A 16543-nucleotide genomic window follows, 5' to 3' on the forward strand; every position below is an offset into this window, starting at 1 on the left:
ATTTTCGCCAACGTTAATATTAATACTCATGGGTCTTTCTACAACCAACATTGTAAATTTAACCGTTAACAACCTGAACATGAATGCATTTCTACTTTAATTTCAAACAAAGCCCTGATCAAAATCGTCTGCCCTTAAAAGTTTATTAAAAGTCGTCTGCCCAGGAGATAAACAAGCTGACAGCCCGCGACTGAGCCGCAGCAGATCAAGTTCAACATCCACCCATAATAGCATTGCCATTGACAGCAAACCACGTTACAGACTGGAGGGTAACTTGTCATAAAACTTGGAGCTGCCAAGTTACCTACAGCGAAGCAATATCCAGTTACACTAATTTGAACATCGAGATTAGGGAGCCACGAATCTTTCCCGGTGATTAAAACAGACAATTTAAACAAATTTGAACCACACATTTGGCTAACTAGAAAGACTCACTGAAAGGGGTAATGTTAACAATTTGCCGAGTTCGCTAGTAGGCTAGCTAGCAGACGTATTAATAACAGATTTTTTTTAAAAGTTGTTAGGTCAACAAAAAAACGCTGTTTTACCTGTTTTTGTCTTACAAACAAGAAATTGAGAGTTGTAGTATAAATCGCACAATGTTTTCCCCGGCCAAACCCTTGATGTGTTTTGCACGACTGTCTGAACGTTGCTGAAGAGTGAATCAATGAGCAATTCTTCAATACTTTGTTTCCCCGCCTGTCCACAATTTTGCGTTCTGCTATTGGCCAGTTTGGACGGAATGACTCTCGCTAATAGGTCCTAATCGCTGTCAATCTAAAATATGGCCGGAGCTTAGTCGCAGCGCGCGAAAGTACGGTCTCGTGGGCACAGCTCACTTCCGAGAATTTGGCGCGAGATTATGTAGATGTGATCCACACCGGCGTCTCGCGGAGAAGACTATTGGTAAACAACATGGAGCCCGGTGGTGTTCACACATTTTAACGGCTCCGTTATCTGAAGAAATCACGCCGGGAATGCGTTAAACCTGCGCGATAAGTGGACGAACGTACTTAATATTAGTGATTCATACTGAGATATTAGACCTCCCTCGGTTTGACGGGAGATGTGGCTGGCAGTGAATGACTTGAACCCCCAGCCTGCTGCACCGTGTGGTCGAGAATAAGAAGTGCATGGAGAAGTAATGGGTGAGGGTGAGAGACGTATTCAAAGTAGTCCGTGTGTAAACCACGACAGCGCCGCCGGGTCGACCCCCTTCTCCTTCCCCACTTTACGGGTTCGGAGGGCGGGGCCCTTAACCCGCATGATATCTCCAAATGCCGCCCACTTCTTCTCGTCGGTCAGTCGCGGTATTTAATTGAATTCGATTGAGCCAAACGTCAGTGCTTTGTGATGCGGGTCGTGCGGACCGTCGGTCTACCTAGATTTAGGTGTGTGTGATGGAAATACACAACAATGATATATTTTTTTTAAGAATGAAGAAAGAGGACAGATTAAATGCAGCAAGAGCTGCCTACATTCGCGATTGTACCCAATGGCTCTATTGGTTGGGCTATGAACCAAAGTCTAAAATAGGCATCGCAAATTAGCGTTTCCTTTTGGTAGAATTGATTAATTTTGTGTAATACAATTCTGAGCTTGCTTTCACACCCCAAACAGCTACTTCTTTATATTTTTTTTTCATGAAACATCATTAGGCCTATTAAGTACTTAATTCATTGGTTAATCATTTCATCGTTCTAATACCACGAAATGATAAACGAAATTAGTATTCTCGAGGTTGGGAGGGAAAGTATCTACTGTTCAGCTCACCATAATGTCTTGAGTGCAATTTATTGCCAGCCCATCAAAATAAATGAAAATATGATGACATAACTCCTCGACTTTGTTAATTCCTATTGTCGTTTGAGTCCATCTGGCCTAAAAACAAACAAACAAACAAAAACAAGCTATAAAACGCAGTAATCCCACCGTCTCGTCACCCAGACACTAGTGCCGCTTTGCATCTGCCTTACCTTAGGTTTTATTGACGGCTTTCAGATCAAATGTTGCGCTCTGGACATCCGGTACGACGTGGTGTGAAGGACAGACCACACACGGAGGGTGTACACAAGCTTGGGAAATTACCCTTCACTGACGTGTTACATTTTAACACACATTACAACTTCTACCATTTCACTCACCGTGCAGTTAGTGTTAGTCGTCTTACTCAGTACATTTAGATCTCTTGACAGCTGAAAGCTCTGTATTTCCAACATCCATGCAGACAACAAAACATCACTTTTGAGTACAGAACACCTTCACCTAGTGGACAACCGACGTCATGACCTCCTGAGAAATAACGATCTCAAGAATTGATTTTCCAAACAGTTTAGATTCTATGAGAAAATTCTAAAGTTGAAAAAACTATCAAACAAGTCGTATAGCCCACACCATACAGGATTTTGGCCAGATGACGTTATGTTTTGTTACCCCCCTCCCCCAAAAAAATGCAATTTGGGGGAATTTTTTTTATCTGAAGGTGATTTATTATCTTTAGTTATGTAGAGAATCAGTCCGTTATAATTTGTTCATTCAAGGTCCAAGCCCACTTGCTGTCCTTTAGAGGGTACCCCTACCATCATTCATTTTAATGTACTGCTGAAAATGTCTGCTCATAGTGTATGGTATAGAGTGGAATGGTATATAGCATGTATGGTATGAATAACTGCTATTTTGCCATTAATGTTGGATACTTTTTTTAGAATAAAACTATATCGGATTTTTTGGATTTGTTTTGGATGTGTTATGTCCCTGAACCATTATTTTTTTTAAACCAATCCAAAACCAAACTGGCTATACTGGCTTGTAGGGCAACATGGTGGCCCAGTGGTTCGCACTGTTGCCTCACAGCAAGAAGTCCTGCATGGGTTTCCTCCATGTGCTCTGGTTTCCTCCCACCATCAAAAAGACATGCATGTTAGGGTTAATACTCCTGTCTGTGTCCCTGACCAAGGCAATGGAAAGAAGAACTGGAGTCGGTCCCCGGGCGCTGCAGCTGCCCACTCCCCCTATACAATAGGATGGGTTAAATGCAGAGAACAAATTCATTGTAACTATACAATGATAAAATAAAGTGGCTTTCTTCTTCCTCTCTTTTCTTTAAAATAATCCAGTAGCCAAGCCTACAGATTTACTGAAATTAGGAACAGCATTATATCCTCAAAAGAAGGATTCTTTACAACGGTTTCAAAAATATTTTTGTCAAATCTGGGCAGAAAGTGAATCATGTAATACTGTAAAAACCTCCATGACAAGTTTTGTTTTTTGTTTTTGTTTTCTTTTTTGAAGCTGTACAGGTCAAAAGTTTTTCATCCAGTTATAACTGGATGAAATGATATTGTGCATCAGCTGTAGGAGAAATGGACTCAGACTGCGAGGAATCTGGGTGTGATCCTGGATGACCAACTGTCGTTTGCTGCAAACGTTGCATCGGTTGCTCGCTCCTGCATATTTCTCCCCTATAGCATCAGGAGGATTCGCCCATTCCTCACCGACGAGACGGCACAGGTGCTCATCCAGGCTCTGGTCATCTCCCGGCTGGACTACAGCAAGTTCCCCCTTGCTGGTGCCCCGGCATCGGCCATCAGACTTCTGGAGCTTGTTCAGAAAGCTACAGCTCGTCTGGTGTTCAACCGCCCTAAGTTCTCCCACACAACTCCCCTTCTCATGTCCCTACACTGGCTCCCAGTAGCTGCTTGCATCCAGTTTAAGACTCTGGTGCTAGCCTACAGGGCAGTGAAAGGAACAGCTCCTTCCTATCTCCAGGCCATGGTCAAGCCCTACACCCCCGCCTGACCACTTTGCTCTGCTGCCTCAGGACGCCTGGTTGCCCCGTTGCTCAGAGGCCTTTGCTCCCGGCCGACCCGGTCCCGGCTCTTCTCTGTCCTGGCCCCACAGTGGTGGAATGAACTCCCCACTGAGGTCAGGACAGCGGAGTCGCTGCCCATCTTTCGGCGCAGGTTGAAAACTCACCTCTTCAAGAACCACTACCCTGTTACTTGTTCTTAGCACTTATTGTATTCTCATTTAAAAAAAATTTTTAAATCTCTTTCTAGCGCTTTTACTTTAGCACTGATTTTGCACTTAGATGCTTGTTTAGATGCACATATGACCTCTGATGACTAGTAGTTCTCCTGATTTCCTACGCTAAATGCACTTATTGTAAGTCGCTTTGGATAAAAGTGTCAGCTAAATTACTGTAATGTAATGTAAAATGAAACTGACTTACCAATTTTTCAAATAAGGGGTTTGAACACCAAATGTACAACCATGAATGCAAAGGCCTGTGGTTTTTGTGACTATATCAGAATCCAAAGAAGAGTTGCTGGAAATGCTTTTTCTTCCCCAGCAATGTTCTGCATCATGTGTGTGCTTTATTCTGCTTTGTAATGGGTGTTGGTTAGGAGATTTATTCTTATGTGCACTTAATGTTCTGTGTGTCTGTCCTGCATAAGGTTAGACCAGTTCTTGGCGACCTATGTTGATATGGCAGAAAACTTCATTCTTGAATTAATTTCATGTATTCACAGCTGTGAGCTCCCCAGTGCAAACACAGTTCTCTGCTGTTGGCCACTGAACAGCTCTACTGGATAAGTTGTTGGTTCAATGGCACCTAAACAATGAGATTTGGGGAGGAGGGGTAAGCATTTCGTCACCTTTCCCAGCCGCATTTAGTCATGTCTGACTTCAATGCGTCCCTGGCCTTCCTGCTTCAATTTCAGAGCCGCTATCTGTAATGTTAGACCCTCAGCATCAACTACTGGAGTCCCCTTGAGTAAGGCATGGTACTTATAAGCTTGTCCCGTGGAGCTGACTTGTGGTCAGCATGAATGGACTAGGACTGTACCGCGTAGTTCCCAAGTTGTGAGTGGCTAGCTAAATATGTAGCTGAAGAAAAGCATTTATGAGCATTTATGCTTTGCAACCCTGACCATCAAATGTTACACAAGAAAAAACTGGGTTAAAAGCCTAGGGGCCATATGAGTCCTCTGGTGCAGTGGAGGCTGAACAAAGCTGCCCTGCAGGGACTTTACAGCACTCCGAGCCCAAGGAGGAAGTCAGGAAATGGACACGGTAGGCCAAGTCGTCCAGGAAGTCCTGTTGTTGTTTTTTTATGGCCTGAGTAAGCATGACGGGCAGCGACTGCACACTCAGAAGAACAGAGTCCAGTCTCTCTTCCAAAGTGACGATCCTCCTGTCCAGTTCTTCACTTCGACGCTGAAGCTCTGACACCAGATCGTACATCATACTCTGGGTCTGTAGAGTTAAAGTGATGACAGTGATTATATACACCCATATGAATGGCAGTTTATGGTCAGTGTTAATTTCGAATGAGTTTGTAACAGTTTATTTGGGCACTTATATAAAGAGAGATTATAGTATGTGCATGACACTTCACAATCTGCAGGTTCCTTCCACAACTTTGTTTTAGAATAATACAATAGTGAATGGGGGACATATCATCCATACCCATGGTGACTAATCGAGACACAAGAATTCACTAACGCCTTTAACTTCTACACTCACTAGCCAAATATAAAAATCTACAAAAATCAATGTTTGATTATTAGCTAAAGTGATTGGCGGTGTAGAAAACTTGCCATCTACAGTCAAAAATGAATAACCCAAAATGTAATTTTCCACCTTCATATCAAAATAAATGGCCGAGATATTGCATATACAAACCTTTGCTAGGTCAACAACTGTGTTTGCCTGGTCGGTTAATTTCCTTTGCTCCATTTTGACTCGCCGTAGTCTAGAGAAAGGGGAAAATCACAGCAACAATTGCTTCATTTTCCAAGCATAATAGCAAGTAAGAGTTTGTTGTAACATGAGTATATACTGGAACAGAGACAACAGAGACAACAGTCAACAGGGGAACAATAAAGGGGAAAGTGAAAGACATTCATCTAACAGTGGCCTGTACTGTACAGTTGACGAAACATATTATTCTACATATAACAATTTGACTATACATATTAGATTACTTAAAATGTATCACTCCACTTATCAGAATTCAAACAGTGTTGCTTCTGAAGACTTGCATTCACTGCTGGCTATTGATCTGAACCTACTCGTGGATTGCCTGCAGAAATTTGCGCTGATGGTTGCGAACTCTGGCATGATCAATCCTCTTGACCAGCTTGGTGTTTTTGTAGATGAGCCATGTCTCCCTCAAAACATTGGCTGCTGTGTTTTTCACCTAAGTATAGAGTTTGTATATTGATCACGAGATGGAAAAGTAACTGATTACATCTAACACAGTTAAAGTTATCCAATCCATTGCAGATGCTCACCATTACAGTAACTGTAAAGAACAATGATCCATATAGCAAGATATACTATATGCATTATGTATAATTTCTGGGTTATTTATAGGTCAAGGTACACTTTCAAGGTAAAGTTTACCTTGACCTATTATAATTACCTTATATTATCATATATGTATATCAACATACATGAAATATTGGTATGCTATGTAAATTATACCCATGTTCCATTACAGATATTTAGGGTAACAAATTAACTGGTTACTTATCAAACTACTCTGAAAATTTTTTTGCTATTTGTAATAATCATAAATGTTCCAAACTGAAATACTGATTAATCACAGTTGTATATGTCTACTATCAAAGCTCCATTCTAGATACTGGAATTGATATTTTATCTTCATAATCTATGTATTTTTTCCATCCATTATCCAAGCCACTTATCTGAATTCAGGTTGCGGGGATGCTGGAGCCTATCTCAGCAGCCACTGGGCGGCAGGCAGGGAGACACCCTGGACAGGCCGCCAGTCCATCACAGGGCCCACACACACACACACACACACACACACACACACACACACACACACACACACACACACACACACACACACACACACACACACACACACACACACACAGATTCACACATAGGGACAATTTAGTATGGCCGATTCACCTGACCTGCTTGTCTTTGGACTGTGGGAGGAAACCGTTGCACCAGGAGGAAACCCACGCAGACACAGGGAGAACATGCAAACTCCACACAGAGGATGACCTGGGATGACCCCCAAGGTTGGACAACCCCGGGGTTCGAACCCAGGACCTTCTTGCTGTGAGGCAACCATACTAACCACTGTGCCACCGCACCAACTCCATGCATTTTTGAGTCAGGATAAAGTATTAAGTACAAGTAGTCGAAGGTAAATGCAAACTCAGAAGAATCCCACAGATTATGCTATGGATTACATTTCCAAATGGGTAATCAATGCCTTTTTATAGTGGTCATCATAGGATTACTTCCCGCAACAAGATCTGATGTAAAATTTTGTGTTGGGAGGCCCAGGAACCTTCTTATATAGTTGAGTGTCCATCATGAAGTTGTGAACATGCTTCTCAGCTCTGGTTAGCTCCGACTTCCGTGCAACTACAGCAACCACTAAAGCCGTGCAGCCAGCCCCCTGCAGACATAGATGTTAATGTCACAGTGATATAAAATGGCATTTATTAGAAACAGATACATCTTTCTATCATCAGTCAAGCTGCTACATTTCGTAGCACACTCATCATTTATACTTATAGTTTCAGCATTTATCCGATGCTGTCATCCAGAGTAGGTTACAACAATAGTTCAACTGTAAAATTAAGATTGAATTCCCGGATCACCACGGTGACAAATGCCAACAGTAGGGCGAGCACAGTACCAAAATAACAAATAACACATACAAGATATGCTTGAGCTGTCACACTGACCAGGTAGGATAGACGGGCGCTGGGCAAATAACTCATTGTATCATACTGTATCGTTAGAAATCTCACCATGATTCCAGTCAACAGACAAACACCCTTTCCGCAGTACGTGTGAGGGACTGTGTCTCCATAGCCAATAGACAGGAAGGTTATGGAAATTAGCCACATTGCCCCAAGGAAGGTACTGGTCATCTCCTGTGCATCATGATACCTGATAAAACACATGGCCTGTCTCTCACAGCAGTTCGAAATGCTGCCATCAAGTTGAAATGGTTGAGTTATGGATTACAACTAATTAGCTACTGTTGCTTGCACAATGGAACAGAATCTGATAACTAACAGAATCATCACCATTAAACTACTAGTAGCAGATTTTAATCCATAGTGATAAAAAGCTTCTTCTTTTTTTTGTATTTTTGGGGGTTTTTTTTGTAGTTTTTCCCCCAATTATACTTGGCCAATTAACACATTTTTCCGAGCCATCCCGGTTGCTGCTCCACCCCCTTTGCTGAGCTGGGAAGGGCTGCAGACTACTACATGCCTCCTCCAATATATGTGGAATTGCCTGCCACTTCTCTTCACCTGACAGTGAGGAGTTTCACCAGGGGTCATAGTGCATGGGAGGATCATGCTATTTCCCCCAAACAGGCGCCCAGACCGACCAGAGGAGGCACTAGTGCAGTGACCAGGACACATAACCACATCCGGCTTCCCACCCACAGACACAGCCAATTGTGTCTGTAGGGACGCCCGACCAAACTGGAGGCAACACGGGGATTCGAACCAGTGATCCCCATGTTGGTAGGCAACAGAATAGACCGCTACGCTACCCGGACATCCTATAAAGAGCATTTTGAAATGAAAACCCTCAGAGTGAAATGTGGCAGCTATAGAACTGACCGTATTGTACAAAATAACAGTAATTCAATTAAACTAGACCAAACAAGGAGTTTTGCAAGGGATTAATCATCTCATATACTTCTTCCAGTCCCTTTGATTGCCAAATGTGAACTGTTACAAAGATTACACATGTAAGACACCTATTGAAGATTACAAAGGTTGCACATATAAAGAGTGAGTGGTTACTAAGATTGAAGCCAATACCTCTCACAGACACGCACGGTCCATGCAGCAATGATCCAACAGGACACACTGAAGACCAGCAGGACAGTGCCAGGGCAGATTGTCATCAGGGTCTTCATGATGAAGCGTGTGTCAAAGTTGATTTTGTTGAGGGCCCCGATGCTGCGGGAGGAGGCATCCGTGAAGAGCTTGCTGTGGAGCAGCATGACCCGGCCTATCAGGTAGAGACGAAGGAACATGGGTATGGACAGGATGATGTCGATGTCCACCTCCTTCACTGACGTCTTGTAACTGTAGGCCAATCTGGTGGTCCAGGTGAACACGTACTTGCCCGGGATCGGATGGACGGCGCAGACAAGAAGCTCCAGCACCACAAAGAGAATCCGCTCATAGGTCATGGCTATCCTCCAGTCATCTGCACCATTGTCCACCAAGAAGAGCTGCACACAGGAAAACAAAACAGAGAAGAGAAGAGAAGAGAAGAGAAGAGAAGAGAAGAGAAGAGAAGAGAAGAGAAGAGAAGAGAAGAGAAGAGAAGAGAAGAGAAGAGAAGAGAAGAGAAGAGAAGAGAAGAGAAGAGAAGAGAAAAGAGAAGATATAATGAGACCAGCAAAATAAAAGAATATAAAGGATGGATTAATTTGTTAGGTAGCACAATTTTTATTTCCAGATGGTGCAGTAAGGATTGGTTGAAAGTCTTGGGAAGACTTCCAGTTGTCTTATAGTAACAAAAAAAAAAAGTGTTAGGCCAAGTTTACCACTCTCACCTGGGAAAGGAATACACTTTAACATGAGACAAGCGAAGCATAATCGTTTTAGATTACTTTTCTGATAACCTCGTGCCTTAAAGAGCCGGGTCATACATGAAAAGAATGGGTTTGAGGTGCCCAGTGATGGTAACAACAATCTGCGTGAACATTTGGATGGTACATAATAAGATGAATTGATGAAAAGCTATAGGTAAGTATGAAGTTTAGCTGCTGCTGATGTGCCATATGTTTGCTCACATACCTGAATTTCCCTGGCATGGTAAATCACAATGAGCCCCAGAAGAATAGCGGTAGAAAAGCTGATTAGGCCTTTCAATATGAATGAATATAGGGATTCCTGTGGAAAATGGAGACAAATTTGTATACAGGTCCCCTGTTGTTCTGTGACAATAACCACAGCATGCACTATGTAAATGTTAAGGTATATTTTAACCACATCAAAAATAAGAGCATTCTGTCCTTTTGCACTGTTTAGGTTCCCGTTGTCCTTATGATTTGTGTCAGCATGTACCACAATACTCTGTACTGTAAGTTGTCCCTATACCTCTGCATTAGAGTCCATCCATCCATCCATTCTCCAAACCATTTATCCTGCTCAGGGTCGTGGGGATGCTGGAGCCTATCCCAGCAGTCATTGGGCAACAGGCATGGACACACACACATTCACACCTAGGGACAATTTAGTATAGCCGATTCACCTGACCTACATGTCTTTGGACTGTGGGAGGAAACTGGAGCAACCCACGCAGACACGGGGGGAACATGCAAACTCCACACAAAGATTTACCCGGGATGACCCCCAAGGTTGGACTACCCCGGGGCTTGAACCCAGGATCTTCTTGCTCTTTGGTGACCATGCTAACGCTGTGCCACCGTGCCACCCTGCATTATAGTCACTGGGACAAATTCCTGTACATTAAACCGAATCTAAACATAATTACCTTGGAATAAAATCCCCTGGACAACTCTGTCTCAACCACCATGACAATGATACCAAACATCCCACAGACCAAAGCGTAGTCGCTCAGCTGTTTACGCTTTCCAAAGAGAGCTCTCCTCTGGCCGAGCCTGTGGCTGATGTCCTTGGTCTTTTTCTGTGGCGCGCCGGCTTCCTCCCCAGTCAAGTTGTCACTGTTGGCCTTACTGGAGTCTCCTCTGATGGCTTTGGCAAAGGCGTCCTCAAGGACTGCACTGTGGAGCAGCTGAAGAGGCCGTCGGTTTTGGTTTTGGTTGCCGTCTTCAGAACTGTGTGTTAAAGAGCTGTGGCTTGTCAGTGGTCTCAGTGCATCCCCATTAAGTGTGTCAATGGTTTTGATGGTCTCGGATGGTGGGGACGACCCTTCCCGAGAAAGGGACAGCTTTGTTCCGCTTTGGCTCAGTTGGCGCTGAGCAATAGTCTGTGCAAGAAAGTGAGTGAGTCGAATGAATCGCAAGTAAACTATTAGACTGGATATGCAGAGAGAAACATTTGAAAACATCATCTTCTTTTGCTTGCTGGTGCTCGCTAACATTTGGAGGTCTGGTGATGCAGTGACATGCAATGTGAATTTTACAAAGCCAAGCCTGAGAATCAAACACAACAATAATGAATGCATTTTGGAGAAGAAGAAGCTTTCATTTGCTCTATTATTTGTAAAACAGACAACAGGATGATCTGATGGTTTTAGCCATCCCCCAACTTGTAGGTTCAGGTTCAATAGCAAGGAATTTAAACCCTAACCTGTTAAGTATATAAATCAAAATATATGAACCATGTACCTGATTCTCCCCTTGTCTGGCTCTCTTCTCCTCTGGGTGATGGCTCTCAAGTGAGCTGTAATGACAGACAGAACAGGACTGGACACGTTTGTCACCAGCTGACGTGGATAACTTCTTCACTTGTGGGCTGCCAGTGAAAGGTTGCTCAAAACAGTGGCGACACTTGTGGACAACCGAGGGCTCTCCCAGCGACTTGCGGGTTTGATCCCAACTTGGCAGCCATGGAGAGTGCCGCTGCAGATGCCGCTGAACTAACCGCGGCTCTTTCCATTGATGTACTGCCTGGACGGGAAGCTGCAGTTGTTCCTCAAGTTTTGACAGCGACAAACTGTGATTGGCCTCAGCACGCTCAACACAGTTAAGAGGTATGTTGAATAGATTCCCAGGGCTTGGCAGGCTGCTTTCCTCAAGCTTGAAATGATTGCAAGACTGATGCTGGAACAGCTCTTTCTGACTGTCCTCTTCAATGCACCGAGACAGAAAACTATCCTGCAGGTGGCAAGTCGCAGACTTCAGATGATCCTCTTGGTTTGTTTGCTGTGATAAAGTGTGACATGTTGCTGAAACTTGCGAGGTCTGAATGAATGGCTGCGTGTGTGCTGAAGAGGTAAAGTGTTTCTTCTTAGAGACACTGGAGAGGCATTCTTGGAGTGTAGCCTGTTTTGAGCGAGGCTGAAAGTTTGTTACTTTTGAGTTTTCGAGGGAGGTACAGCCATGTTTGTCCACATGCTTTGAGTGTCCTGTGCCGGTCCCAAGCCTCTGTGCTGCCACTGCTGCTGATGTATCCTCACCAACCTGGCTACAAGACAGGAGCAAGTCTTGGTCGCTGAGTTGCCATAAAGTCATACCACAGGTCTTCAAAGGCGACAGCTGAGAGGATTTTCGAGGGTGAGTATTCCTGTTGGATGTTCCCTGTTGGGAGGATGAAACACAACACAGACCCTGGCCCTGTTGGGAGGTCAAGGGGTCACTGGAGAATCCAGATTGTTGATAATGGATGACGTCAGGGGTCTTTGAGGGAGGTGATGGACCCCGAGAGTTGCAGCGGTCGTGATCCCCATCATGGCACACTTCGCCCGTTGAGTCGAGATGCTGTGTGGCGTTAGTGGGTTTCACCAGAAGCCTCATAGTGAAAAGCTGCAACTGACAAATAGCATTTTGATGTAGTAGATACATTAGAGTGGAAACATATATAATAAAGCTGAGATGAAAGGTGAGGCTGTAAACTCTGTTTGAAGTTTTGTCGTCTTGGTGTTTAACCCCTATTTAATGTCGTATGTATGGGGTGTCGCTGTAGTGTAGGTGTGAACAGCTGTGATCGGTGGTGGTGTAGTGTTGGGAAGGGAGGACTGCCACTCAGATGGTAAATGTAAAGATGGCTTTCAAAATGGATAACTTGTTTCTCTTTTGATTTTTGCAAAAACCTTTGGAGTTTCTGCCTTCTTAAAGAGAATCACACTAGAATCAATTTTGAGGTTGTTCTTTGTTGTTCTCTTCACATGACTTCACCAAATGGCCTGCATTTGACAAAACACATTCTTGAGACAGTCAAATCCTGCAACTGTTCATAACACTTGAAACATTATTGTGTGTTGTGGAAAAGAGTATTTTTGTCACAGTCCTGTGTTTACTACTACTACTACTAATAATAATAATAAAGATTTATAGAGGGGAGCCGGATGTGAGTAAATGGGATCTAGGTATGTTAAAATGTAAAAATATATCAGAGTCTTTCATCTGTAACTGTTCAGTTCGATTTGTTTTCCTTGAAAAATAAAATATATATATAAAAAAAGGAAACGAGACAGACAGCAAAACTGAAAAAGTGAAAATATTACCTGAAAAACAAAACAGAAAACACATATTGCTAATCTAACAAACGAAACAAGGCCTATAAAACATGAAATGTAAAAAAAAGAAAGAACTGAAAATAAATATTGAAACAGTCCCAAACACTGAGTGGAACTTAAAAACTACTAGAATGACTGTCGGCAGTCATTTTGTCTGCCACGGTTTTTAAACTCTATATTCTATCAAGATAAATACCCAACTGAGATATTAATGCATTGCATATGTTAGTATGTCTGTTGAGAAACTAACTGTCTGTACTCTTCCCACCAGGGACAGTAGTAAGCAACTTCACCTCTGTAAGTTGGCCTTGACTGTGGTTGTGAGGGTAGTCGAGTTTTTCTCCCGTAATGTGTGAATGGATCGTGTGATTTGAACGCCTAGATATCTAAATTCTGCATTAGACAGCTGAAGGGTATAGACGATAATGATATCTCTGTAGCCAATTGGTTGACAAGAAAACACTCACTTGTGGATATCTAATTTGTATCCCGAAATCACACCGAAAGGTTTCAAAATTGAAATGATATCTCTTACCAATTGCCAGTAATATTCTGCTACATACACATAAACCAAAATCTAGTGTGATTACTCAATTATAAAAAAATAGCACTTAATATTTGTTTGGAAATGTCAGAAATGGATTGCCGTTAGCAGAAAATTTGTTGGACACCCTGTGATGGTCTGGCGGCCTGTCCAGGGTGTCTCCCTGCCTGCTGCCCAATGACTGCTGGGATAGGCTCCAGCATTCCCGTGACCCTGAGAGCAGGATAAGTGGTTTGGATAATGGATGGATAAAGAGATAAGAGCAATTAATTTAATAGAGTTTTTGGTTTGATATACTCTATTGATCCCCGTAGGTAAATTATGCTCTGCATTTAACCCATCCTAGCCATGTAGCTAGGAGCAATGAGCAGCCGCCGTGCAGCACCCGGGGACCAACTCCAGTTCTTCTTGCCATGCCTCAGTCAAGGGCACAGACAGGAGTACTAACCCTGACATGCATGTCTTTTTGATGGTGGGGGAAACCGGAGCACCTGGAGAAAACCCACCGCAGACACGGGGAGAACATGCAAACTGCACACAGAGGACGACCTGAGATTATCCCCAAGTTTGGACAACCCCAGGGTTCGAACCCAGGACCTTCTTGCTATGAGGCGACAGTGCTAACCACTGCTACACTGTGCCGCCCAATTTTTTTTTTATTTTGATTTTGCATAGCACTGATCAAAACAGAAAGTGCTTCAAATAAAATTAAAGGGAAATATAGAAACAAAAAATAAAAAATAAAATCAGCAATAAAGCAAACAATAAAACAGTAAAACACACAAGTGCGTAAGAGGTATCCTCTGCTTTATTTTGGTGGCTCATCTAACAGTGGAAATGCTTGGGAATTTTAGAAATATACCTAGTTTTGGAAAATATCAGCCAACAGCTAACTAGTTCAATTCTGGTGAAGGTAACGGGGAAATTACAGATGTGTGCCTCAGATTTACTGTTTGACACATCATTCACATTTTATCCACCGTGAAGGACGGATACCAGGCACACTTTACAGAAGCAACCTGCCCTTTCCTAATTATCTCGTTGTTTTACCTTTTACCTGCTTTCTTATGCTGCACAAAACTTTATAATTTTGTTGTCCCATTAAAGGCAATTAGGCAGCACAGTGGCGCAGTGGTTAGCGCGGTTGCTTCACAGCAAGAAGGTCTTGGGTTTGACCCCCGGGGTAGTCCAACCTTGGTGGGTCATCCCGGGTCGTCCTCTGTGTGGAGTTTGCATGTTCCCCTGGTGTCAGCAGGGGTTTCTGCTGGGTGCTCCGGTTTCCTCCCACAGTCCAAAGACATGTAGGTCAGGTGAATCAGCCGTACTAAACTGTCCCTAGGTGTGTGTGTGTGTGTGTGTGTGGGCGGGCCCTGTGATAGCCTGGCAGCTTGTCCAGGGTGTCTCCCCGCCTGCCGCCCAATGAATGCTGGAATAGGCTCCAGCATCCCTGAGAGCAGGATAAGCAGTTAAGATAATGGATGGGTGGATGGATGGATTAAAAGCAATTAATGTGGGTGCCCCCCCCAGATGCCCCCCCCACACACACAAACATATTTCCTCTATGTGCCAACTTCCTACAAGCCAGTAAAAGTGATGTGGATTTTGGGTAGACGTTGTTTATCTTGCGCCTGCTGTAAAGCTGTTTGTGAATAGGAAACATCCTGTCAAAAGCAGATGTGAACACTCGATACTAATCCACTCGGCATGGAAATCAGAAAAGCTGACCACATAGGAGAACCGAAGGCTTCGTTTCCAAAACAGTAGCCTGTATCTAGAATGTACTATATGTTCATTCAAAGTAAAAGGAAAAGAAAAAAAATCCATTCCTCATTCGATGTTTCTAACATTTAGAGTTATTTCAGTCTCTCAGACTCTGTTATTTTTGGTAGGTATTTTATCAAATTTACCATGTTTTGTTTTAACATTATGTAGCATTTTTTTTGATAAAGTAAGCATCTTTTTTTTCCATAAGGTGTACATTCAAGTTTTGAGTATCATGAGAACATTCACCGAGTTTTGTTCTGGGCTATCTAGCTGCTTTTAAACGTGTCTGTCAATAAGAGGTACCTGTCTGTCCTGTGATGCTGCTGGTCCATTCCTACAATCATACATTTTGACAACAGGCAATTCTAAATGTCAGCCTGGCCTATGATCCGATATCTCCATATGAAATCTCAGGTGTGTGAAGAACTGACCTCAGTTCAACAACCCTCTCCTTATCTCCAATCACTTCACACTTCTTGAAACCTTTTTTTTTTTTGCACTTTACAGTTTTTCATTCATTTCTAATACACAAATGACAAACACTACAGGGCATCCTTACCTTTTTCCTTCTCTTTTTCTCTCTCCCCCCTTTGGAAGTTGAAGACGCGGCGTGCCCTCGGCCGGCGGAGGGAAGGTGTGGAGGCCGGCTGGAGTGGGCTCCTCCTGCTCCGTTCTCTTGACAGAGGAGCAGCCGGGATGCTTTCCTTTGAAAGTAATGATTACAATTCAACGTGAAGAAAGAAGGGGCAGCTGCTGGTCATCTAAAAGAGCTGCTATGCAAATGGCACCGGGGGAAGGGCTGTAGGGAGAACAGAGGAACAACATAAGAAGAAAAAAAAAACATCTTGTGTGACAGTGGCCCAGAGTATTAAGGCGCAACATCAGACATATTACCTCAAAGGGACGTGGACTGATTGGTTGGTGGGGATAAAAAAAAAAAAGGATACCGTCCACAATGTAGAGTGGTAAATAAGAGGTCAGGTGAGGTGAACTTGTCGTTGATGCTCTGTAGTTCAAAAGCCTTCCAGGAACCTC

At 43.3% G+C, this 16543-nt stretch overlaps 1 protein-coding gene across 1 annotated transcript; it reads right to left on the reverse strand.

Moving 5' to 3' along the window:
* Positions 1-4971: 4971 nt before the first annotated feature.
* Positions 4972-12478, reverse strand: LOC130109892 (small conductance calcium-activated potassium channel protein 1-like). Its single transcript, XM_056276859.1, has 9 exons — positions 11272-12478; positions 10534-10931; positions 9834-9929; positions 8844-9262; positions 7809-7950; positions 7340-7450; positions 6078-6205; positions 5689-5758; positions 4972-5259 (listed from the first exon to the last, which is right to left on the reverse strand). Exons 1-9 carry the CDS (start codon positions 12476-12478, stop codon positions 4972-4974), a joined length of 2859 nt encoding a protein of 952 aa, XP_056132834.1.
* Between the last annotated feature and the right edge of the window lie 4065 nt (positions 12479-16543).

Source organism: Lampris incognitus, chromosome 3 (genome assembly GCF_029633865.1).
Source record: "Lampris incognitus isolate fLamInc1 chromosome 3, fLamInc1.hap2, whole genome shotgun sequence".
Taxonomy (NCBI): domain Eukaryota; kingdom Metazoa; phylum Chordata; class Actinopteri; order Lampriformes; family Lampridae; genus Lampris; species Lampris incognitus.